General features: G+C 35.9%; 1 protein-coding gene across 1 annotated transcript; it reads right to left on the bottom strand.

Annotated features, from left to right (window-relative positions):
- Positions 1–22,540: 22,540 nt before the first annotated feature.
- On the bottom strand, positions 22,541–25,755 carry LOC103961118 (zinc finger protein WIP3-like). Its single transcript, XM_009373640.3, has 2 exons — positions 25,192–25,755; positions 22,541–23,587 (listed from the first exon to the last, which is right to left on the bottom strand). The coding sequence occupies exons 1-2, from the start codon at positions 25,699–25,701 to the stop codon at positions 23,159–23,161; spliced, it is 939 nt and encodes a 312-aa protein (XP_009371915.2). The 5' UTR covers positions 25,702–25,755; the 3' UTR covers positions 22,541–23,158.
- Between the last annotated feature and the right edge of the window lie 1,094 nt (positions 25,756–26,849).

Raw genomic sequence — 26,849 nt, 5'->3', positions numbered from 1 at the left:
CCATGATGGGTGACCCACTGGGAAGTTGCTCGTGAGTTCCCAAAAACAAAACCGTGAGGGAATGGTAAGCCCAAAGCGGACAATATCGTGCTACGGTGGTGGAGCGGGCCCGGGAAGTGATCCGCTCCGGGTCGGGATGTGGCACGGATCTTCCCAATTAGAACATGTAAGTTATATGTTCTATTGATAAGAATTCTAAGACATGATTTGATAATTGTTCTAAGCGGCAATCGTTCGTGACATCTTGATATTTGTGTTAGGGAGTTGTAGTCATGTATAATGTTGCATGATGATGCGGAGCCCAGGTAAGCTTCTGGTGAGTACATTATGATGTTAGTGGTTGTGATGTACATGGTTATGCCTGGTTGCATTTGGTACTTATTATCCTGCACCCCGATGTTAGTGCTCCGCCCGAGGTCAGGGTTAGCCTTCACGTGATCGTTCACCGCTTGCATCGTACGCTTACCTTGGATCCATGGTAGGTGCTAGCCTGTCGTACAGACCACATTAGATGGTTCCGACTCGTAGGTGACTTGCGATACTTCGCACAACCTTCACGTGATCGTGGCACTTGAGCGTATTTATTTACACCCAGCCTATCGTACATACCACATTAGGTGGTTCTGACTCGTGTGTAGGAATTGGTTAATGAGCTATAGGTTCAGCTATACAGGTCACGTTAGGTGACTCCGGCTGACATATCATTTTACATTGATTTATTTCACCTGGCTTACTTATTTCATTGTTGAGATACTTGACATCGCATATACTTGGTTTTCACTACTCTCGAGCATGATTTCTATATACGTATGTATTATTATTTTCTAGGAAATTATACAGGTTTTACGGCGAGGGGTTATAATGTTTTCAAAAGGTTTTTTTTAAAAACTTTATTTTTAGGCCCACTCACCCTTATTTTTGCGCCCCTCTAGGTTTTAGTTGTTGGATGTTCGTATTAACGAGGATTTGTGGCAAATCTCAGTATAGGTGGCTACCTCTGAGGGTATGATCCTTACCCACATTACTGTACTTTACTTATGCTCTGACGTTGCGTGTGAAACAGGCTCGTTCCTGCTCATAGTGCACTCTGGTCTTTAGGTACTTTTAGTTTTAAATTTATTCACATTGTCCACATCATTATACTTTATGGCTTCGTCACCTTCCAGGTGTCAGTCATCACAGCTCGATTCGGAGTCCTAGTAGACATTTTGGGTCGGGGTGTGTCATTTCCCTTCACTTGTAAGTGAGACGTCTCTTAGGTTCGATTCTCACCAAAGGCAAATTTAAACCACATTAGCTATCCCATTGTGAGTCTGAGTTTGCCCTCCCCGTTGGTGTATACAGTATTGTTTGTTAAAAAAAAAAAGAGTAATATAGGTCATTTCAACATTTAAACCTTATTTGGTTTGAGTTGGATATTTAATTTTTCACCTTTATCATATGTTATTTATTTATTCGAATAAAATGATATCTATACACCATATTAACAGAACCCTCCCAACTAAATAAGGGCGAAAGACAATTTGATTCTTTGTTCATAATTGAATAAAAACATCAAAAAGAAAAATCATGGCCAATAATGTAATTGTACACAAAATGAATTTTACTATTATTTTCTCTTTCCTCGGGTATATATCATCAAAACTGTCCTATGCTTTTAAAAAATAAAGTTAAAAAAATTAAAAAACTCATGTTTTCTCTTCTCTCTCTCGCAAATTTCACTCCAACTTCTTTCTCTTTCATTTTTCTTCTTTTTAAACTTTTTATATTTACATCTAATTTATATAAAGAGTGAAGAATTTAGATAAAGTTATTGTGAATAATGTAGTACAGAACTTGTCATTATTTGGTGTCCAATCAACCAAGAAATAAAAAAGTAGGTTAGTCCTTATACACAGTGGCGAAGCCACGTGAGGGTGAGGAGTGGCGACCACCACTCCCTTCGTCGGAAAACAGGACTGGATTTCTGGGTCCGCCTCTCCACTGGCCGGAAAACCCATTGGTTCAGTGGTTTAGAGCTCCCTGTGGTCCGGTGATGTCTAGGTTCTGCTGCACGCAGCAGCAGACTGCGTTTTCATTATTATTATTATTTTTTAAAATCATCTAGGCCAAAATGACGTTGTTTTGTTCCTAGCAAAAAAAAACAAAATTAAAAAAATAATTGAAATAACACCGTTTCATATGTAAAATGGTCCATGTGGTGCTAATGTAATCGGAAGATAGTTCCCGTGGTCAAAAAATTAGGATTTAAACCCTCGCGGTGTTAGTCCGTTAGCAGATTTAGTCCAAAGGTGATTTTTCGTTGAATGTCCGTTAGTTCGTTAACAAATTTAGTCCAAAGGTGATTTTTCGTTAAATGTCCGTTAAATACAGGGTTAAAAATGTACACCTTCTTCCTTGTCTCTCTGCTATCTCTCTCTCTGCAATTTGTATTTTCTTGCTTGAGGTCATCATTGGCAGCGACCAGAACTTAAGGTTCTTTGAACAATTGTGAGCACGTGAGCTTCTTCAGAATTTGAGAGCAACCGTTGGTCTATTCTCTTATTCCTCTATCTGCTTGATTCCTCACTCTTTCTTTTTATTCACTCTCTTTTAATCTCTGAAATTTGTATATTCATCTTTTCTCTTATCTATCTATCCCCAACCATTTCTTGGGTTTTCTAATCGGCCAATTCCCGTCCTTGATGCAGCCAACCTTTTCTATTTTTTTGACCCAATTCTTTGGATGTGGCATGATTATAGCAATCAAGCAGATAGAGGAATAAGAGAATAGACCAACGACTACTGTCAAATTCCGAAGAAGCTCATGTGCTAACAATCGTTCAAAGAACCTCACGTTTTGGCTGCTGCCAATGATGACCTCAGGCAAGAAAATACAAATTACAGAGAGACAAGCAAGAAGGTGTACATTTTTACCCCTGCATTTAACGGACATTTAACAGAAAAATCACTTATGGACTAAATATGCTAACGGACTAACACCATAAGGGTTTAAATCCTAATTTTTACCACGGGGACCATCTTTCGATTACATTAGCATCACATGGATCTTTTATCCGATTAGGCCAAAAATATATATTGGGGGGGCCGCATGTACCCCTTTCACTCTTAATCCCTCTCAGACTCTCAGTCCCACGTCCCTCCCCCTTCTGCTTTTCAACCTTTCTGCCAGAAAGCACAGCAAAGCTGTCCCTCGTAACAGAAGAAATAGTTTTTTAATTCGAATTGAATTGTCAACCCTTCCAGCCACTCTCCACTTCTCCAGTCGCTAAGCCGCATACTTCAACCTTCAAAGGTGAATTTTTTAATTCCTAATTTTACAATTCCTAACCCTAATTAATTATTTAATACACATTTTGTTTGATTGGTATATAATTTTACGGTAAGGTACTAATATGGTTATTGATTATTGATTATTAATCCGATTCTATGATTATTGATATGAAATTAAAATTATTTTTTAGGTTGAAAATTAAAATTTGAATTCTTAATTATTGATAAATTGGGATCTTTTGATGTAGACACCTCAATTTTGAATTTTCTAGATCAAACATCCATGCCTTTTATTGATTTGATTAAAAAAAATTTTGTCATAATTTTGGTGCTATATGCACATTATATTGTAACAAATTTCCTATAATCTAGCATTTTAATTACACGCTCATCTATTAGAGATAATTGTAAAAAAAAAAGAAGTTGGTTAGATTCAATTTATTTTCACAATAATGCTACAATTTAGCAATAATTATCTACGATTTAAGATATTTTCTTTCCAAAATAGTTTAAAATATTTTTAAATCTCCCAAAATCAAACGTACCAAAATAAGTTTCTCTTTTAGTACGTTAAAAGAAAATAAATTGAGAATAATATAAACGTACCAATACACAATGTATTCAAAATAAAACGTACCAAAATAAAAATAATGTACCAATATTAACAATATCAAATCAAACGTATCAAAATTGCAAATAAACATACCAATTAATTATTTTTGTAAATTCAAACGTACCTGCAGATAATATATACGTAATTTATTGTACCTAATAATAATTCGTCAACAACAATACTTGAAAAAACAGCAAAAAAAATATAATTTCACAAAAAAATTGAAAAATTTACACAGAGCTTTTATGTTGATCACCAACCATTTGAAAAAGAAAAAACCATTTGCAAAAATAAATAATATTAAATGTTTTCATAACAAAAAAAAAAAAAAAAAAAAAACTATGATCGAAAAAACTTATTTGGAAGAAGAGAAAATATAGTTTAATTACTAATATCTCCACTAAATAAATTCAAATTTTATTTTAATTTTAAAAAATAAAGATGATTATTGATCAAAGCACTTTAATCCAATTTTAAAAAGACACATATGTTTAATCTAAATGATATAAAAAAATTGTAGGGGATTCTAATTTTCCCATTAATTAATTGAGTTATTACATAATGTATACAATTATTCTTATGATTAGTTGAATTGAATATTTATTTATTAATAATTTGTATGCTTTTTGGTATTGCTTAATTGAATTGTTGGTTGGATTAATTATTTTGCATGTTAGTATAGTCTACTCTAGGATTAAGAGTGCAAGAAATTTTTTTACCTCTCCATTTTACAATTACATAATGGAACGATACTATAACAAACAATGCTTAAATCCTCCTTCAAACAATGCTTAAATTATGGAAGACATTACTATATAAAAGGATTTGGTTGTTGCTATTATTTTGAACCTTGCAATTTTTTAATTTCGCCCCTCCCCCCTTCAAATCCTGGCTTCGTCACTACTCATACCAATGTAGTAAGCCAAGTGCTCTCTGATGCCTAAATTTGGTGTAAAACGGCAAGCATGAGATTACAAGTGATTCAGTAAGGCATGTTGGTGTTTCCTAATTTGGTGATTCAAACCTTATTATATGACCCTTCAAGTTAATAGATGTTTGACACAAAGAGATATGACAAACGGCGTAAATAAAGAGTCATGTTTAGTGAGGCCTTTTGACGACGTTGAATATTATGGCCTATGGTTGGGCCACGATAAGGCCTGATATCTTGCGTGACCATTTCCTTAGGCTATCTCTAACTGAAGGGGCTACGTTTACCTCCGTTCATATTATAATCCTGCAAGAAATTATTTTTTAATGATCAGACCATGTCTATATGCAATCTCTAACCGAAGGACCTAAAAAATAGCCCCCTCAATAATTTATTATTTTAAGTTTGTTCTTTAATTTTATTAGTTAATTGAACTAAACTACCATATTAAAATACTATTTTTGGACATGTTTTGAGGGCCACTTGTCGGTAAGTGTTGTTTTAAGTTTCATGTTATTAAATATTTTAAATTTACTTGCATGTTAACAATTTCGACATTAAAATGAGGTAAGATAGTATGGAAGAGTGAAAAAGATGTGAGAAATGGTGTAGAAATGACTTATGTATTTATAGGAAAAAATTGAATTTTTTTATTTTTTTAAAATTTTGTCTTAAAAAAAGAAGCTAAGTGATGTCAACTAGTAGCACAGCTAGGCCCAACTTTCTGGGTTGGCTGGTTGGCTATGTTTGCCTAGGCATCTGGCCATTTGACTATATTTTGGTCTAGTGGATCCCAAATTTTTTTGGCACAGCCCTTCATTAGAGATGGGTTTTGTATGAAAACAGGCTATATTTTAACCTATAGTCCTTTGACCAACTCGGTTGGAGATGACCTTATACGACCTTTCTAGGCTAATTCCTCTGTCAATTCTTGTTAGGTATGAGGAGGGAGTTTGGGCTCTTGCTAAGTTACTAATGCCTAATATATGTTACCCAACACATGAAGCCGGCAAAGGAGCCTCCTTTGCTGAGCTAGTTTCTGGAGGCCACGTCTCATCTTCATTTAATGGTTAAACAAGCCTAGGCTTGGATTGCTGCAAGTATTAGAAGGGTAAATCAATCAACTTGGGCTCATGTCCACATGCTAAATCATTAGTTGTCGGTGATTTTAGTTACTACAAATTAATTTATCATTTTTCATTAAACACAATATTTACTCTGAAAATATCCAACTTATAAAGAACCCTATCTAACATCTGATTTCCTTTTAACACCTTACGAAACTATTACCTAAAATAATAATTACAAACATGTCATTTTGTCGTTTAACGATTATTGTGTACAGAAATCCAAAACCTCTATCATAGGCCTATGGGTAACAAAAAGGTCAAAGAAAAAAAAATAAAGCAAAGAAGGTGAATGAAGGTAGCGCAGTAGCAAAACAAATGAGAGAATTTAAAGAAGTTTTGAGAAAAAGGCAGACTTGAAGATGATGTTGGCCGATACTTCCCAAATGAGTTCAGATTCAAAGGCATGGATTACATACCAAAAAAAAAAGGAGAGAGAAGAAAAATGGCTAACTTGTACTATAAGCTTTGATTATGACTACCACCCCGCACCACTGTCATCACCTTCATCTTAAATTATGTAGCAATGTATTTCTTTTAAACTAAGTACCAAGTTAATGTTTTGTTCATTGGGTATTGAATCAATGTGTTTCTTTTAATTAATAGTAAGATAATGCCATCTTTCTGTGTCCCTAATTATTCTTCATATTTTCACCATTGACCTAGTTTAATTATATATAAAAAAACAAAAAAAGATTAGCACATTACAATATATGAACCCTATTTCTTTTTTTTTTTTCATTGTGCCCAACTACATACCTAATCAATTTGCAATTACATAATCTAATAATCAAGCAATTCTGGTTACGTTTCTATGAAGAAAACAATTTGGTGTTAGAATTTGAATTTTTTTGTGTCAGAATATTCACAAAAATGTTGTACGAGAACGTAATGTTAAATTATTTTTAAAAAGATTAACATAAACAAAAAATGTGCACTTATTCAAATTATCACATAAAATCATAAAATCCTCAAATTTAGGGATTCTACTATAAGGACTCTCCCATTGGAGGCAATATTCCTTTAGGGACACAAAGATTCCCTTTAAGTCCTTAAATGAGTACTCAAAGTTGGTGGTGGGAGTCTCTATTTAGGGACTCCCATTGGAGATGCTCTAAGTCGAGTGGTTTCTACTTAAGCCAACTACCCTAATTATTCTTATTCTGAAAGATCTGCAAATCGGATTTCCGATTCATAAGTTCCTAAGGCCAACACATTACTTCTACAATAACATATTACAATTTTGGGTTAATTACAAAAAACTACCTCAAGTATGGGTCAAATGACACTTTCATACCTCATCTTTTAAAATTGACAATGTCATACCTCATCTTACGAATTTATGTCAATGTTATACCTTCCGTTAGTTTGGCCGTTTATTCTCAGTTAAATGTTGACGTGGCTTGATCTGGGACCCATTTTTATTAAAAAATTAATAAAAAAAATTATTAAAAACAAAAAAAAAATCATTTAATATTATTTAAATATTAAAATAATAAAAAATTTATTTAAAAAAAAAAAAACCAACGTCAATCTCCCTTCCCCCCCCCCCCGCCCTCTCTCCCTTCTCCCCATCTTCATCTTCTTCCCCTTTCTGCAACTACAACCCAGAAAAACAGAAGAGAAAAAAAAAAAAAATCAATTTGTTTTCCTTGCTCCTCACCCCCTCTTCTCCCCACACCCACGCACCCAACCTCCCCACCTTCGCACCCCAACCTCGCACCCACTATCTACAACCCCTTAAAAAAAAAAAAAAAAAAAAAAACCCAGAAAAAAAAAACCCATTCTCCTGGGCGAGGAGAAAATGGGCGGCGGGGGTCCGGGTGGGGGGAGGGGGGGAGAGGGGGGGGTGGGGGAATGGGTGTGGAGAGGAGAGGGTGGGTGTGAGGGGGGCGAACTGGGTTGCTGCTGTTTGTTTTTTTTTTTTTTTTTTTCTTCTTCTTCCCCTTCTGCAGAGGACGAACTGGGGGGGGGGGGGGGGTTTTTTTTTTTTTTCTTCTTCTTCCCCTTCTGCAGAGGACGAACTGGGAGGGGGGGTTTTTTTTTTTTTTTTTTTTTTTTCTTCTTCCCCTTCTGCAGAGGACAAGGGACGAACTGGGGGGGGGGGGGTTTTTTTTTTTTTTTTTTTTCTTCTTCTTCCCCTTCTGCAGAGGACGAACTGGGGGGTTTTTTTTTTTTTTTTTTCTTCTTCTTCTTCCCCTTCTGCAGAGGACGAACTGGGGTTTTTTTTTTTTTTTTTTTTTTGTTTTTTTCCTTCTCTCTTCTTCCCTCTTCTTCTTCTTCTTCTTCCCCTTCTGCAGGGGGATGAACTGGGCTTTTTTTTTTTTCTTCTTCTCTCTTCTTCTGCTTCCTTCTTCTTCTTCTTCTTCTTCTTCTTCTTCTTCTTCTTCTTCTTCTTCTGCGGGTTAGGTTGGGGGGGGGGGTGGGGTTGGGTGGGAGTGGACGGGTTTGCTGCTGGTTTTTTTTTTTTTTTTTTCTCTTCTTCTTCTTCTTCTTTCTCCTTCTTCTTTTCTGGGTTGCTGGGTTGCAGGAAGATGATGGGATTAGAGAGGGGGAGATGCACGAAATAACCATGGACCTACAGAAAAAAACCCAGAAAAAAAAAAAAGAAAAAAACCCAGTTCGTCCCCCTGCAGAAGTAGAAGAAGAAGAAGAAGAAGAAGAAGAAGAAGAAGAAGAAGAAGAAGAGGGAAGAAGGGGGAAGAAGAAGAAGAGAGAAGAACAAAAAAAAAAAAAAAAAAAAAAAAAAAAGCCCCAGTTCGTCCCCCTGCAGAAGAAGAAGAGGAAGAAGAAGAAGAGGGAAGAAGAGGGAAGAAGAAGAAGAGAGAAGAAAAAAAAAAAGGGTCTTTATAATTTTAATATTTAAATAATATTAAATGATTTTTTTTGTTTTTAATAACTTTTTTAATAATTTTTTAATAAAAATGGGTCCCGCATCAAGCCACGTCAGCATTTAACTAAGAAATAAACGGCCAAGCTAACGGAAGGTATAACATTGACACAAATTCGTAAGATGAGGTATGACATTGTCAATTTTAAAAGATGAGGTATGAAAGTGTCATTTGACCCAAACTTGAGGTAGTTTTTTGTCATTAACCCTACAATTTTATAACGATCCAACAGTAGGTTTTCCGCCTGCTACAAATTCAAATGGCGGTCAATCTTGGAACTGTGTTCAAACGATCAAATTTGAAGAAACGAAGTGAACCTTGAATCAACGCGTGGAAATACCTTTAGAAAGGTCATGGGGCATAAACCGGAAGTCAATGTTCAATAGTTAAAATCAACAGAATATTTCATCAATGACCAATAGTAAAAGTCAACAATCTGTTTTGGGATTGGGTTAGATCCGAGCTGGATTTTCAGGTCGGGTTAATGAGAGGAATCTAATGATGGTGGTTAGAAGCATTACTTTCCTCGGAAATCACCAAAATTTCATCAAGGAAAGTGAGCCCGTGGCGAATCTCCTAGGACTGTTGTTGCGGGTTCAAATTCCACGAAAAAAAGGTTGGGGTTATGCTTGTGGTGACAAGAGGAAGACGGTGATGATTTTGGAAACTCAATCCGTTGGAGATTGGAGGCGATGGTGGTGCTCAGTGGGCATAGCTCCAGGAAGGGAGAAAGCGAGAGAGTTCAATAGAGTTTTCCTCTGCAGAGAGAAAATACAGAAGAAAAAGAGGGGTTTGGGCCCCAGTAAACCCAAAAAACCAATTGAAGTCTCTAAAATAAAAAATAAATCTACAAAAATGCTTCTGACTTTAGCGTTTCATAAAAGCTTCATTTTAAATCCAAATCTTGTACTACATGTGTTTACGTGTTCGTAATAACACACTAAATAATGTCACATTTGTCCTAACTACTATGTCAACATATACCCACTAGGGGCATTTTGGATATTTCCCACATTAAGGATTAAAATATGGTAAATTTAGGACAGGTCGTAACAAAATTACCTATCGTGGCGCAAATTTTCACCAGCATAGTCATCAGGAAAAGCTATTTTTTTAGTAGTGCTTGCAAGGACGTGAAAAATGCGCTATATTGCGGTCTCAATATGAATGTTCGGATGTGTAGTAATCCTACACGTCATTGTGGATCTTGAATAGCCAAGATACTCATGTCATCATTTGGTCAATGAACTTCTAGTTGATTACAAGTGTACGCTACTTCTATTATTGTGCAATACAACTTATAAAAGAAAATAATAGCTTCTCAGACAAAAGATATTGAAATAAGAATTCACAATAATACTGAAAAAAAAAAAAAAACAAAATCAAAAGAAACATAATGGCATTGTTTAATAAATAAAAATGCTTATATATTGAAACACCTGTTATAATATAGGCAAAAGTTAGAGAGATAACCTTTGCTAAGGACAGGAGCGAAGCGGGTGCAAGATATCACACTGTTTAGTTTCGTAACACAAAAGGATTGTAGGTAAAGAGAGTATGAAAGGATACTAATATTATTGCATTCAATTTTTTTTTCTCTTTCAGTTGTTGTCCCTTGATCACCTGCGATGTGCTCTATTTATAGAGCAACATCCGTAGGTTTACAGTGAATGAAAATTACACCTGTGACCAATCTAACAACATCCTTGATTAGTTTACAGAAAGTGGATGATTGATATACAACAAACAAAAACAACACTATTAGGCATGTGAGAAAGTTACTGTTGGCATGTGGGCACACATTCCCACTGTTTACAATATTCCCCCTTGAGTGTCCACAAATCAACATCAGTTGCCTCGTTAAAACCTTGCTTGGAAAAACCCAGTGGGAGAAAACCATAGTCAAGGAAAAATGGCACAACTTTACCTAGATTGTTGATATAGTGTTAAGCATGCTTATGTTGCCTCATTAAAACCTTGATAGGAAAAACCTAGTGGGAAAAATCCTAGTCGAAGGAAAAAGAGTACAACATGTATGTATCATGGATGCTCCCCCTGAATTGTATCTCCCCCTGATTCTGCATTCGTCAAATTTAGCTCATTGGTAAGCCGACGTAATCCAATACCCTGCACTAGCTTCTGAAATGTGCACTTTGGTAGAGAATTAGTGAACAGGTCTGCCATATTTTCATTGGAACAGATTTGTCTAACTTCAATAACTTTAGCCTTTTAAAGCTCATGTGCACTGAAAAACTTTGGAGATACATGTTTAGTCTTATCGTCCTTGATGAATCCTTCCATCATTTAGGCAACACGGGTTGCATTATCTTCATGAATGATAGTTGAAGTGTCTATCTTTGAAGGTAAACCACATGAATTCCGGATATGATGGATCATTGATCTTAACCAAGAACATTCACAACTTGCTTCATGTAAAGCAAGTATTTCCAAGTGTTGGAAGATGTAGCAACTAATGTTTGCTTTATTGAGCGCCATGAAATTGTTGTATCTCCATTAGTGAACACATATCCAATTTGTAAGCTGGCTTTGTGCGGTTCAGAGAAAAAACCAGAATCTGCATATCCAACAAGAATCTGGTCATTTGTGGATTTCTCTGAGTAGAAGAGGCCCATGTCTGTTGTCCCACGAAGGTATCGTAAAACATCTTTGTTTCTCTTCTAATGACGAATTGTTGGAGCAAAGTTATACCTTGCTAACAAGTTGACTTAAAAAGCTATGTCTGGTCTAATAAATTGTGCTAAATATAATAAAGCACCTATTGCACTCAAATATGGTACTTCTGGACCAAGGACCATATCATCATCTTCTTTTGGACGGAATGGATCTTTCTTAATGTCCAAAGAACAAACGATCATTGGCCTGCTAAGTGGATAAGCCTTGTCTATGCCAAATCATTTTAGGATTTTTTCAATGTAAGCTAATTGATGGACCAAAATTCCATTAGCACAATGCTCGATCTACAGGCAACTTAAGTTCTTATGGGACTTTCATATATATATATATATATATATATGTCAGTATCTAATTCTCCATATAGATATGCAGTGATGACATCCATAAGTTGCATGTCAAGTTTTTCTGAAACCACCTAACTTGTTAAGTAACGGAACATAATTGGAACATAATTGTGTCCATTACAGGAGAGTATGTCTCCTCGTAATCAATTTCAGGTATTTGTGAAAAACCTTGTGCAACGAGTCATGCTTTATATCTTGCAATCTCGTTTTTCTCATTGCATTTTCTTGTGAATACCCATTTGTAACCCACGGGGTTGACACCAGGTGGTGTTTGGACTACCGGTCCAAAAACACTTCGCCTTTCCAAGGAATTTAATTCTGCCTGGATTGCATCTTTCCACCTAGGCCAATCCTGTCTCTGTTTGCATTCATCAATAGAGCGGGACTTAAAATCATTGTTTAATATGAGTTCAGTGGCTACTGCGAAAGCGAACATATCATTGATGATTATTTCATTTCGATCCCACAATTCGTTAGTACATGCATAATTTATGGAGATTTCTTTGCTTTCATGTACTTTTGTCTCTTCAGGGGCATGTGTCTCATTAATGACATTTTTCATTTCTGAAAGTTCAGAATTTTGAATTGTGAATTTGTCATTCATTTTCTTTTCCTAAATGATTTCATTTGGATTCAGCTATGCCCTCATCTTTCTTTTTTGAGAGGTTGAATCTTTGAACCTGGAGGTTTGCCATGCTTCAGGCGTGCACTAGATGAATAATTCACTGCCACTTTATTTTGTCCAATAGGGACATCAATTCTTGCAGGTGCATTTGCAACCGGTATATGTGATTTTGTCATTTTCATAGCATCATTAAATGCATCTGGCATTTGATTAGCAATACTTTGAAGACGAACGATCCTTTTCACTTCATTTTCACATTGAGTGCTTCATGGATCAAGATGAGATAAGTTAAGTACAAACCATGTCACCTCTTGCCGTTTTTCTGGAACGGTATTTTCTCCCCTAATGACGGGAACACTATCTCATCAAAGTGATAATCTACAAAATGAGCTGTAAACATATCACCTGTCAAAAGTTCCAAATATCTAATGATAAATGGTGAATCAAAACCCACATAAATTCCTAGTCTGCGCTGAGGTTCCATTTTAGTGCGTTGTGGCAGTGCAATAGGCACATAAATAGCACAACTAAAAACTCGTAAATGTGAAATATTTGGCTGATGCCCAAACACAGGTTGTATTGATGAGTATTGATGGTTGGTCAAACCAATGATGCAACATGTAAGATGGCATGTCCCCATGCAGAGACTAGCAATTTGTTTTTCATGAGCAGAGTGCAAGTTATTAATTGAAGCCGCTTGGTAAATGCTTTTGCTAAACCTTTTGCTAAACCATTTTGATTATGGACATGAGGAACAAGGTGTTCAACATTAATGCCCAATTTCATGTAGTAATCATCAAAGGTTTGAGAAGTAAATTCACCAGCGTTATCAAGTCGAATTGACTTAATGGGGTGTGATCTAGGAACTGTGCTCACAACTTAATTATCTGAGCAAGAAGTCTCGCAAAAGCTACATTTCGAGTAAACAATAGGCAAACATGTGTCCATCGGGTAGATGCATCAACCAAAATTATAAAATATCGAAAAGGTCCACAAGGTGGTTGAATAGGCCCACAAATATCCTCGTGAATTCTTTGCAAAATTGATGGGGATTCAACATCAATCTTTAGTTATGATGGTCTAATTACCAACTTTCCTTGAGAACAAGCCTTGCAAGGGTTATCATGTGAGAAAGCAATGTGTTTGCTTAATAATGGATGTCCATTAGAGTTGGTAATGATCCTACGCATCATGGTGGATCCTGGATGACCTAGACGGTCATGCCAAAGCATATGAACTTTTGAATCAATGAACTTCTAGTTGATGCCATTATGTGCTTCGATTGTCTTTATGTATGTATAATACAATCCACTTAATAAACCACGCAGCTTCTCTAATATACATTTCAGGGTATCATTGGAGATAATGCATAGGTATTCCACATTTTCTACACTTTTCGTTTCAATATGGTATCCATTTAAACCTATGTCTTTAAAACTCAACAAATTTCGAGTAGATCGAGTAGATCGAGTAGCATGCAATGCATTTTGTATGGAACATGATCTGGGCTTTTCCTGAGCCTTCAATTACATCTGATTAGCCTGATATTGTTGTTACCTTTACTTTTGCAAGCATCAAGCTTGAGAAATATTTTCGATTTCGAAGTATTGTAGGCGTGGTTGCGCTGTCTACAGGATAAATATCTCCACCATTGCTCTTATTTTGAGAATAACCATAATTTTTATCCATGCTCTTTGAGTAAGGAAATCTTAGTTAAAAAACAGTTTATTCATAATAAAGGAAATTGAAATGCCACTTTTATTGAATTGAAAATGCGAGATTTAAACTACAAATTCAGATAAGAGTACATCAAACAGAAGTGATTCAATCAGACCGATTCACTTCATTCCCTCTTTCCACAATGAAGTCTGAAACATCCAGGTGGGTTGTGTTCAATTGTCCTGATAAATCGGACATTGGATTAGGTATATCCATCAGTTTAGCCTGGTCGATAAAATTAGTTTCGACGCCCTTCTCCTAGAGGGAGGCTTGATACAGGTCCACCAGATGTTTTGGGGTATGACAGGTACGCACCTAGTGCCAATTGTCATCACACCTATTGCAAACTCTTTCAAGATTTCTATGAGTGTTATTCATATGAGCTTTGCCTTTTTGGCGATTTGCATTCTTGAAGCTTGGGCCTGAATTATGCCTTGGAACCTGGCTGTGAAAATGGGCACCACAATTCTTGCCTTTCCCTCCATCGGCCTCGCTTGTGGTCACGTCTTCATTTGTAATTATTACCACGAGAGGATGTGGTGTTCACTTCAAGGGTATCAGCATTCATTTCTGGGAATTATGCCAATCCAGTAGGTCGGGACTGATGATTCTTCATCAGGAGTTTTATTCATCCACAAGGAATATAGATATCAGCTGGATGTACTTAGTAAAGCCTCTCTTTCTATACTGTTGCTGTAGGAGCACGTTGGAGGCATAAAATGTGCTGAAAGTATTTTCCAACATATCTTCCTTAGTGATGGTTTCCCCACAGAGCTTCATCTGGTAGCTGATTCTGAACATTGCAGAATTGTACTCAGCCACTGTCTTGAAATCCTAGATCCTTAGGTGAGTCCACTCATAATGAGCCCTTGGAAGAATCACCATTTTCTGGTGATTGTATCTATTTCTCAGTGCCTTCCAGAGGGCTGATGGATCCGCAACAGTTAGGTATTCGCTCTTTAGTCCTTCGTCAAGGTGGCGATGAATAAAGATCATAGCCTTCACCCGATCTTGAGAGGATGCACTGTTCTCCTCCTTAATGATTTCTCCAAGATTCCCTGCCTCCAGATGGATCTTGGCATCCACTACCTAGGTAAGGTAGTTCTTTCCAGTAATATCCAGGGCAACAAAATCAAGCTTTGTCAAGTTCGTCATTTTCTTTTCTAAAAGAAAAATGAGATGCGTAAGAACTTGCAATAATATGTATTCTAGAGGAATATAGTGTTAGAACTTCTGGTTCTTACAAATTTTTTTTTTCATTTTGATCTTCAGGCCAAAATGATAAGTACTTGAAACTTCAGGCTCGAGATTTACATGATTGATGAGGAAGGCGATTGTGCTGCACCACTTTCATTGAAACAATATAACATAGGATGAGCAATTCCGCACCACTCAAGCAGCAAGAAAATTTAAATATGTAGAGTAGGGTGGGCGATTATACCGCAACACCTAAAATTGCAGTAAAATTAAATCTGCAGTCCAAGATGGGCAATGATACTTCACCATCTTCGATTGCAGCAAAGATAAATATACATTGGGTTAGTAATCAGGAACTACACCAAACAAGAAACCAAAGATATAAGTAATTGTTATATTGACAACTATAAGCAGGCATGGCACTAGCAATTCTTCGCAAGGGTACACCAGGCAAGTGAGGTAGAGGAAAAAGAAGAACAGTAAAATCCTTAGAGGAAGCATTTTTCGGCGAATGGAGATGAGAACTGTTTAGGGTTAGAGAATCGTGCTGATAATGTGTTATAAATAGGTAAAAGTTAGAAAGATAACCTTTGCTAGGGACATGAGCGAAGTGGGTGCAAAATATCACACTATTTAGTTTTGTAACACAAAAGGATTGTAGTTAAAGAGAGGAATGGAGGGATACTGATATTATTGCATTCAGTTCTTTTCTCTTTCAGTTGTTGTCCCTTGATCATTTGCGGAGTGCTATATTTATAAAGCCACATCCGTAGGTTTATAATGAATGAAAATTATGCCCGTGACCAATCCAACAACATCCATGATTAGTTTACAAAAAGTGGATAATTGCTATACAACAAACAAAAACAACACTATTAGGCATGTGAGAAAGTTACTGTTGGTATGTGACCAAACATTCCCACTGTTTACAGCAACACCCCCTTAAACTGCTACATAGTGTCACTTTATCCCCTAAAATGCAGTTTGTCCCACTTTCCCCTGAAACACCGTTTTGTATTTGCATTGCCATGTTTCCGTCTATTCTGTTAAGGATTTTTAACTTGGCTTACGTGGCAGTGCTTTTTGGTCCTTTAAGTTAAATTGTCATTGAATGGCCAATTATTAGCTGCCATATTGGAACCCTTCTCTCCACCTCCCCTTCTCCTATCTCACACTCTTTTCTAGCCCCACCGTTCAGTCATCTCTCTACCTCTTTCTCACTTGAAAACCTCTCTCGGCACACAAGGTAGTGCAACATCTGAAAATCCAAGGTTTTGAGTAGGTCAAGGCCTTCAACTCCAACCCAGCCATGTTCCAGGACTTTCGAATTTGACATCAAAGTCACCGTCGACCTTCCCAGCGAGTTCCTCTCCACCGTCGCCAAGTACCAGTCTTATGCCACCAACTGGGTCTAACAAAACGTCGTCAGTTACCACCCGAATACCCAGATCGAAGCCATTTTCGTGTTTGAATATAAATGGTTTGAAATAAAATAAAGGGTAAGACATAGAAATTGAGACAAGAGAGATTGTGAGGAGAAGTAGTTATTTGAGTGCCTATTTGAAGGTTTAGAATTTATATATAAAATATACTAACTAATTTATTACCTGTTGATCTCAAGTGGACAACTTGATAGGAGCATATTTATGCTCCTTAGTTAGCTAGTTCTTATGCATTTTTGTTATGTTTTCTTCGTTAAAGTAGTCTTTTAAGCTACGTTCATGTGTTTTCAGGTTTAAAGGACATATTACATGAAATGATGCAATTTGGAGCAAAACTGAGCTGGAATGTGGTGTATGCAAATAGAGCACGAGGAATGGACGTCCAAAACAATGCATCACACAATCTTCCTCCTAAGCCGTGCATCCCACCATTCCTATCTATCATCCATAAACCCTAATTCCCTTTAATCCATAGCCTTCCATTTAATCCACCCATTGATAATTCCCACCTACATCCGCAAATCCCATTCATTCTCCATTTTCTTATTCTCCATTATCTCCTAATTCCTCCATAATTCTAACTAAACCGTGCATTACCTCCACCATGCCATTTTTCTAATCTAATATCCCCCCACCATTCCACCTACACCACTATATCCCATTTTCCCATTCATTATTCACACCATTCCATTCATTCCACTAACCCTAATTCCATGCCATTATCTCCCACTTATCTTCACCTAAAACCGAGCACCATATCCCATTATCCATATATTGCCGTCCACTTCCCATTATCCCATATTTTATCCTATTGCTTTTGCCACTAAATCCCCATCATCCGTGCATTACCATTCCACTAACCCATTAGTGCAATCTTCACCCATCATTCCACCTTATCACCATCTACATTTTTTTCTTCCATTTTCCTTCCATAATTCCCAATATAATCCGTGCCTTCCTTCAGCCACATCTTCGAATTCCACACCTCTACACATCACCTTACACACCTTCCTACACCACCAATCCTCCCTAAATCCATCCCCAACCCAAAATAAAATCCAAATCATCCATTTAACCTCACTGCCGCAGAAGGAGAAGAGGAAAGAGGAGCTTCGACGCGCACCAATTCACGTGGATTCGTTGGGCGTTCTAGGTGTAATCAATCCTTTGTGCTTTATGTTTAAATTCATTTGTATTTCTCTTTTTGTGAACATGAGAGGCTAAATCCCCCTAGTTAGCTAGGGGGTGATTCGAAACCATGGTTATACTTGCAATATGAATTGATTATATTTGGTTGGAATTTCATGAATGTTGGATTCAATTTGTTTAACCGTTTGAGTGATAACTTATTTATGAATGTTTATTAAGAATGCGCGCTTAATTTTCATGCATAAATATGATGCTAGAATATAAGTGAATTTCACCTAATCGTTATAAACTTATATTCACAAGTAGTGGAGGTTGCTTATAAACAATCGCGTTAAATGAATTCTTGGCACGAGTATCATGCTTTTCATAGTTACAAATGCCTTGTCGATGCTTATAATTTCCAAAGAACGTAATGATTCTAACTTGTATCTTTATCATGCTGTTCATATAAAGAACTTGTTAGGAATAATTTGTTTGCGATGCATATTCATCCAATTCAATGATTCTAGGGAAATTTGAAAGTTAATTTAAGCGGACCTAATTAACTTGAAGTGTCGAGTTTCATAATTTATCGAAAGACCAACTGAGAATCAATTTTGTATGCAAGTATAACATGTGTGGAGAAAAACCCCTTGGCTATTCCATCATCCATATTTTCATCTCATTCATATTTACGTTTTGCCTTTAATTACAATTTTTCCATTTAATTTAATATTGTCTAAACACAATCCCCCCTTTACTTTATTGTCAAATTAGTTAGAAATCAATTTAGTTTAGTGTTTTATATTGTTTTTACGTTTTTAAGTCAAAAATCCAAGTGATTAACAATCCCTCCTAATCCCCGGTCCAGAACGATCCCTACTTATACTTATACTACAATTGTCAAAAAGAGGGTTTAATTTGTGCGCATAAAACTCGCATCACAACTACACAATTAATAGTATTTACAACAAACAATTTAGCACTACGGTTTAGTGATATTTCTTTTTACTTGTGAGTGAGATGTATTAGGTTCGATTCTTGCAAAGTTGAATTTGAACCATATTATTGCTAGCTCATTGAGGAGCTAAGTCTATCCCTTCTCTCTTAATCGTTTGTTCAAAAAAATAAAAAAAATAAAAAAATAAAAAAAAAGCTTTACAACAAATGTATAGTTTTCATGATGGGTATGACGCTCAACTCTTAAAACATAAATTAAATGTGCAAAATGACACATCTAATGTATAGTTCTTTTTTCCTTCTAGTTTTGTATTTTAAATTTGAGTAATGCTAGGTAGATCAAATTTTTGAAATTAAATTTGCAAATTAAATGATGTGCCACTAATAAGAAATAATCACATTAATCAACACTAAACTATAATAATTCAATCATCAACAACCACATTTGTTTTACAAAATTTGTTTCAAAATTTTGATTTCCCTAGCATTTTCCTTTAGATTTTCTTTTCCTAGTGAAAGTTTTTAATGTATAATTTCACCTTAACGTTATCAGACAAAAAGAGTTATTGCAATTGTCAGCTTAATAAAAAATCGAGTTAAGTATGATTCGGCTTAACCCAACTCACTTCTTAGGACATTTAACATTTGTTCCTTAATAAGATTATGCATCAGGCACACAAGTTATTCACATAGGCGTCTAGTGCGACGTTGTCTTCCTCAAAATGTGTAAAGGTACATGCGACATTTAATATGGGTAAGCATTTTATGCCCATGGAGAAATGTACAACCCTCAAGTTCAATTATTACGATTAATCAAAGTGTTATGCATTGAACAATACAATAAGTTAAATCAGTGCCGATGAGATGAAAAAATGAACTCACCTCCTCTAATTATGCTAACACATACCTAGAGTATCAAGCCTATACATCCCATACCATGCTTATTTCACTTGGCTCAGAGTACTATAGAATATGGTTTAACTCCCATACACCCCTTAACCCCAAATTAACTAACAGACCCTAGCTTGCTACCATAGATTATGTGATTACATTTCGAGGCTTTGTTTTCATTCTTAAGGCAATGATAATGATGAACAAAAAGTAAGCCTTGGTCTCTCCTAATTGGCGGCCCTTTATTGGACATGAGGCTAAGCTGGCTAAGAGGGTAAGTGTAAAGCATCACCAAGAGGACTCATGCTTGAAAGTGGTCCAATTTTGGTGCATGCAAGTATACATATATGACATGTATGGTTGAATGTGAAAGGATATAGCTAAAAAAATATGTACAAACAAAATGGGTGGTTGTTGAAGAGGACTTATGCTATAATAGAAATTAAGCACCCAGGATTCGAAGTTCCCCCCACCCCCTTTGCCCTCCCTCCCCTCAGAACACCTAATGTATTGACAAAAACGGGTAGTTTTTCACTTCCTCTCAAGTTTTTCTCTCACCCATTCGAAGTTACCCCACCCCCTTTGCCTTCCCTCCCCTCAGAACACCTAACGTATTGACAAAAAGGAGTAGTTTTTCACTTTCTCTCAAGTTTTTCTCTCACCCGACAAAATATGGTGGAGGACCCTAATTATCTTCAAAAATCAAACACCATTTCACGTTTCTCCTATTCCTTTTTTTACACCTGGTCAAGCCTACCTCACAAGAAACCAAATTTCAACCTCTTTTAAGCGCCTTTTTCTCTCCATCACTCTTTTTTGTGCGTCTTCTTTATAAAAAGTCTTTGCCAAATCTCCCTTTCACACAATCACATTTCGGTTTTGTGTTTACTTGTTTTGGGTATTAATTTAAATTTTTATAACTAAAGGATGAAAATGCTCAAGGTAAGATTAAAGTTTTTCTACGTATATCCATCTCAACAAATCAACACCCAATCATTATATAATTGATGTTAAAACCTCGATGGGTGATTAGGTATTGGCCCCCAAATTGGACTTACACTGGATATCCACCTTGCCACTGCAAAATTGGAAATAATGAATTGAAAAAAACTATTTTATGTTGAAGCATATTGGTAAGGGTTTTTTTCACCAATGGTCCCTGAGATTGACCAAACTTATCATTTTGGTCTCTCACTTTCAAAATCAATCAATGTCGTCCTTGACATTCACCACCACAGATCAATTTGGTCATTCCGTTTAGATTCTGTCAACTATTCTGTTAGTTTGCATGTGGGACCCACAAATCCAATAAAATGGTGACACGTGGATTACACAAAAGAAGAGTTTTTATCACAAATGGTCTCTCACATTGATCAAACTCCTCATTTTGGTCCCTAAGTTTGAAAAATCAATAAATTTGGTTCTTGACTTTCATTACTACACATCAATTTAGTCATTCCATTAAAATTTCGTCAATATTTTTTTGTTAGTGTGATAATATGGTTTCACTGGTCCAATCATATGGCGCCACATGGATTGACTATAAAAAAATATTTTTTTAAGATTTAAAACTAAAAGTACTATAAGAAATTAAAAACAAAAACTAAAAGAAAAAAAAAGATTAGTTTCTTTTAGTTAATCCACTTGGCGCTATATGATTGGATTAGTGGGACCACATTAGCACACTAACAAAAAATATTGACGAAATTTTAAAGGAAGGATTCTATTGATGTGCGATAGTGAAAGTTAGGGACCAAGTTTATTGATTTTTGAAACTCAGGGACTAGAATGAAGAGTTTGATCAAAGTCAAGGACCATCTGCGATAAAAACCATTCTTTTGTATAATCCACATGTCACCATTTTATTGGATTTGTGAATCCCACATACAAACTAAAAGAATAATTGACGGAATCTAAATGGAAATACCATAGTGAATGTTAGGGATGATATTGATTGATTTTGAAAGTGAGGGACCAAAATAATGAGTTTAGTCAATCTTAGTGACCATTTGTGAAAAAAACCCTGTTGGTAATGATTTAACATTATCACAGCTACGTACATGCATCTTCAGTAGTTATGCTGCCAACCAAGGCAGAGAAAGGAGATGAAACTACATGCATCTCCCCCTAAACAACAAATGGCAGTACTGTTCTCTAGCTATTAATTTATGAAAGCATGCCATTAAGGATTATCATGGAATTAGTCAAAAGGCGATCTAGCTACCATAGTAGTTAATTAATTATCCTTCCTTCGTTTTTTTTTTAACTTCATATTTGCGAAAAGGATTTTCGTCTGATTCTTTTTCGGGGGATCCTAGGGATCTCATGATCGTGACCATTCATAGTACATCGTACGGTTAGAAATCACTTCAAAATTTAAAATTAAATATAAATAGTACTTAACGAAAACTAACTATAGAATGTACGATAAACGGTCATAATCACGGAATCCCTAAGATCCCTAGGAAAAAGCGGCGAGAATCCTTTTCCACATATTTGTACCCTACCCCTTATGTACCCTTATTTTAGTCGTACCCTACCCCTTATGTACCCTTATTTTAGTCATAAGTAGATACTAGGATCATCACACGTTAGAGAAAAAGTCAAAGATTTCATTCTCTTTAGCATGAAAAAGTTTATCATTAATAAAAGAAAAAATAAAATAAAAAATGCAGAGAGAGGGAGAGAGAGAGAGAGAGAGAGAGAGAGAGAGAGGAGATTATCAAGATTCCAAACATTTCAATTTGATAATACAACAATCATGAATAGATTACCAGTTGACAATGAAGCTGATAAATTTTCTCCATGGGGAGATGCTACAAAAGATAGTAACTGCATGATACCTACCATGTGTTGATAGGAGAAAGAAATTCATCTGCTTCATCGCTTCAAGTAATCATCAACTTATTTATATTTAAACCACTAAGCAAACTGCTTAGAGTTATTAACTACTCCCTATCACACAGCAAGTGCTCCGTAGCAAACCGCTCCCCTATGTGCATGGTGTGCAAGCTGCTGAGAATTTTTTGTTACAGAGCACAAGCTTGGATATATATAGTACATACCCTCCTAATTAATTACCTTCATTCTCTGAGCTTCGATAGTTTGAAATCGTAAACCCAAAAGAAAGATAAATTAAGCTCCATAATGTCCACATCTTGAGTTTTTATCAAAACTAGCAGAAGTTTACCCCTTGTTCCTAGTTGTTCTTGTCTCACACATTTTGTTACTTGTAACATGACATGTGAGATAGGAACAAATCTTTTATTTTTTATTTTTTTCAGAAAAAGGGGCAAATTACTTTGGCTAGTTTGGATAAAAACTCATTCCTCTTCCGAACCAGTTACACATTCCTTCTCATCCTCGTGAAAACCATCAAGAGAAGGGTGTGGAGAATGCCCCTTACCAAATGATCTAATATGGTCCTTGAGTGATCTTTTGTGTTTAAAATCCGATCCACAAGTGCAATACCACAGCTTGCCACAGTTCTTTTCATGGGTTCTCCAGTCTCCTTTAACTGCAAATGTTTTGGCACATTTTCTACACATGAATGGCTTTGCTCCGTGCTTTCTCTTGTAATGAGTCTGGAGAGTTCTGAAGTCTTTGAGTGGCTTGGCTCTTGGGTGGTTGATGTTGTTCTTGCAGCCTTGAGCACAACAGTAGCATGGTAGCCTCAGCATTGCGGCTGGTTGTGTTCCTTTTAGAGAATCCGGCCCTTTTCTATATTCAGATCCGTGGCCCCACATATGCATCTGCAACCCGAATACACAGTACTTTGACTTAGAAAAAAAGTATTTACGAACCCAAAAAGAACTTCTAAGTGTAAAAATTGTTGTAGGCTAGTGATTGGCTGGTGTCAAGTAATAATCTACAATAAGGGAAACATTATAGATACTTTGGTCGATATTAACCGATTTTATCAAATATCAACAAAATATGAACCAAATATATATACACTAACAATGTACATAGATAAGAAAAATTGTTTGTTTGTTTATTCTTTTTCTATTGCCCTTCAACTCATTCATGCCCTCAATTTATATCATGTAAACTTTTACAAGCCCAAAAGCCTTCCCCAACTTGCTTCAGCTTCTTAAAACCACACCTTTCACTTCAGATTTGAACATTGAGGGACTAGAAGAAGAAAAGGAAATGGCAATGGGAGTTAATATGATATAGCCAGAGGGTTGATCATTGTTATAGTCCTATCCTTATATATTTGTAAAATAATTTGGTACCACAATGTAGTCTAGAGGTTTTTGGATTCGATGTCAACCTCTTCCTCATTTTGACATGGATTAAGATATGAATCACTCAAAAGTTCAATAAACGAGTTTGAAGCCACCTCCTAATAAGTCATGTTAAATTAAAGTAGAATATCGTTAACTAAAAAACCTCAGGGTCAACCAACATTGCATGTTAAAATGAAAAGGGACAAAATTTACCCTCTTATTTGTCCACAGAGAATGAAATTGAATGGATATATGAACCTAAACTGTGAGCAACAATAGTATTTAATAGATGATCCGTTTGATAATCATTTCAATTGTCAATTTTCAGTTTCTAGTTTCTAGTTTTTAGTTTTTAGTTTTAAGTTTTCGTTGTAAGAAAAGTGAAAACAAATGCCTCGTTTTGTAACTAACCATTTAAGTTTTTAATTTTCAAACTCTCTTTATTTGAGAATTTGTGGAAGTAAATACGTACACTAACATATGAGTAGAACTTAAAACCTTAAACTTACAAAAGAAGATAAATATTACTAAGCTCTAGCGCTGTATTAGTAACTTTAGTACTATAATGTGCTTAATTTCCCCAAGAATTTTCTTTCACCATTCTTCTGTACGTTCCTTTTCTCCTTCTAGACAAGAAAAACTTTAATGATTAATAATTTCCTCAAAATCCGGTGTCTCTCTTTTGTAAAAGTCGAACTACTTTATGAAGCCAAGCAAAAAGCAAAGATTTATATGATTGTAACTTATATTGTAACTTTATCAAGCCATTGTAAATACAATCTTGCAAAACGAAAGTAAGAATTTAGGGCGGAGAGATGCATATGCTACTACACGTATTTACTTACAACCACCAGTTCTCACAGAAAAGCAGTTTGTGTTAAAATTTACAGTCAATGATAAAAATTTGTCTAAGCATAGTCAACAGTAAAATTAGTAAATCTGTATATAATGATTTATAAATTCACTACAAACTCTATATTTTTGTTTTATTTTTAATTCCATGTTGTATCTTGACTCAGGCTGTAGTTTGATTGTAGCCGAAAATTAATCTTGAAGGTCCACAATTTCGAAACCCTAACAAATTTATTCAAGCAAATCGATGATGGGTAAGAATTAATACTAACCTGCATGTTATTGTACCTATTGAAGGTCTTGCTGCAAATGGAGCAAGCAAACTGCATCGGCCCAACAAGAACCTGAGCAGGCGTTGGTATCCAAAACCTACTTTCTGCCTTAAACGAACAACCATGAATGCTCTTCTTCATGACCACTTGTTCTTCCTTGAGATTCAAAACCTTCTTATTTTCATCATATGTTTCTGATTTATCACCTGTACTACTAGTACTATTAGGAAGTCCAATGTGCAAGGCAACTGTAACTTTCTCCATCTGCTCTTCTTTGACTCCAAAACCCTCTTCCTGAACCCCGCGATCTTCTACTTTCACCAGCTTGGTATCCGTAAACTGGCTTAAAAGAGGCAAGCATTGTATAGTGCCATGCTCAGATAAACAAGGGGAAGACGATGATGATGTTGATGATGATGAAAAAGAGGAAGATGGCTTCAGCCATTCAATAAAAGGAGGTGCTTGAAAGCACAAATTTTGGTCTTCCACATGATGGTTCCATAAACCCATCTGTAGAGGGGGATGGAGAGAGAGAGAGAGAGAGAGAGAGAGAGAGCTCCTTGATTAATTCTCTCCTCAGAGAATTTATCCAGACCTTTTGTGGGAAAGCTTCACTAGCTTATAGGGTTGATTTATGAAATGGGGTTTGGTTTGTCTGTTTTGGAACCTTTTTTTCTCCTTTCATTGTCTACCTTTGGCCCTTGTTTGGTTTATAAAGTGAGAGTGAGAGAGAGAGTAGTAATGGTGGGGTTACAGATTATGACATGCAAAATTGAGACTCAGGTAAAGAGAAAATTCTATTTGAGCCCATTTATTTTATCATTCCACCCAACTTCAAAATTTATTTGATACAATATCATTTTTTCCCTGAAAGAAACAAGTTTAACAACAATTACAACTTGTAGATCTAACAATAAATAAATTTAAAAAAAAAAAAAAACAATAAATAAGTCTACCCACCAAAACGAGACGCCTTTCTTTTTTTTCGGCGAACACATTTGAAGCTCTGACGAATTCAATTGATGCTCTCCTTTCTCTCTGTCTTGCTTCTCTATGTGAACTTGGATCAAATCAATCAGGAAAAAGAGAGACAACTGTGAATTAGTGTGAATGGTGCGCACCCATGTTTGATTTCGACGCTGAAAACTAGCGGAGTTTGGTGGTTCATATTCTTCTCAAGGTTGGAAGAGGGAGGAGGAGAAAGAGAAGGAAAAGAATAGAAGTTCACCGTCGTAGACGACCTTGGAATTTTTTTTTTTTATAGATGTTTGGTTTGAGTTTGTTGGAAATAATAGAAATGGTGTGGTGGGTTTAATTAGGGTTATTGGGTGTAGAGAGAAAAACAACCATATTTTTTTTTTCTTATTTATTAAGTGAAAATTTGAAAATTTAGTAGGGAAAATTGTTTAGTTGGATCCCAATAAATTTTTCTTATAATTATACATGTATTTTCTTTAATTCTTTTTCGTGTTAATAATAATGTCATGGAATTTGACCTATGTGCACGCATTTCTCATACTACATTGACATTTTACCAATGACCTGAAATACCGGAAGGAAAAAGGCGAGAGCACTTGGTAGAACAAAACTGACATTGGACATGATAGGCTTGTCGACTAACGAGTATATTATGCCTAATCTCGTTTAACTTCCATTAT

The sequence above is a fragment of a genome, unplaced genomic scaffold (genome assembly GCF_019419815.1).
Source record: "Pyrus x bretschneideri cultivar Hongxiangsu unplaced genomic scaffold, Pyrus_bretschneideri_v1 Contig5, whole genome shotgun sequence".
Lineage (NCBI taxonomy): Eukaryota > Viridiplantae > Streptophyta > Magnoliopsida > Rosales > Rosaceae > Pyrus > Pyrus x bretschneideri.
This window is presented reverse-complemented; position numbering and strand designations above follow the sequence as displayed.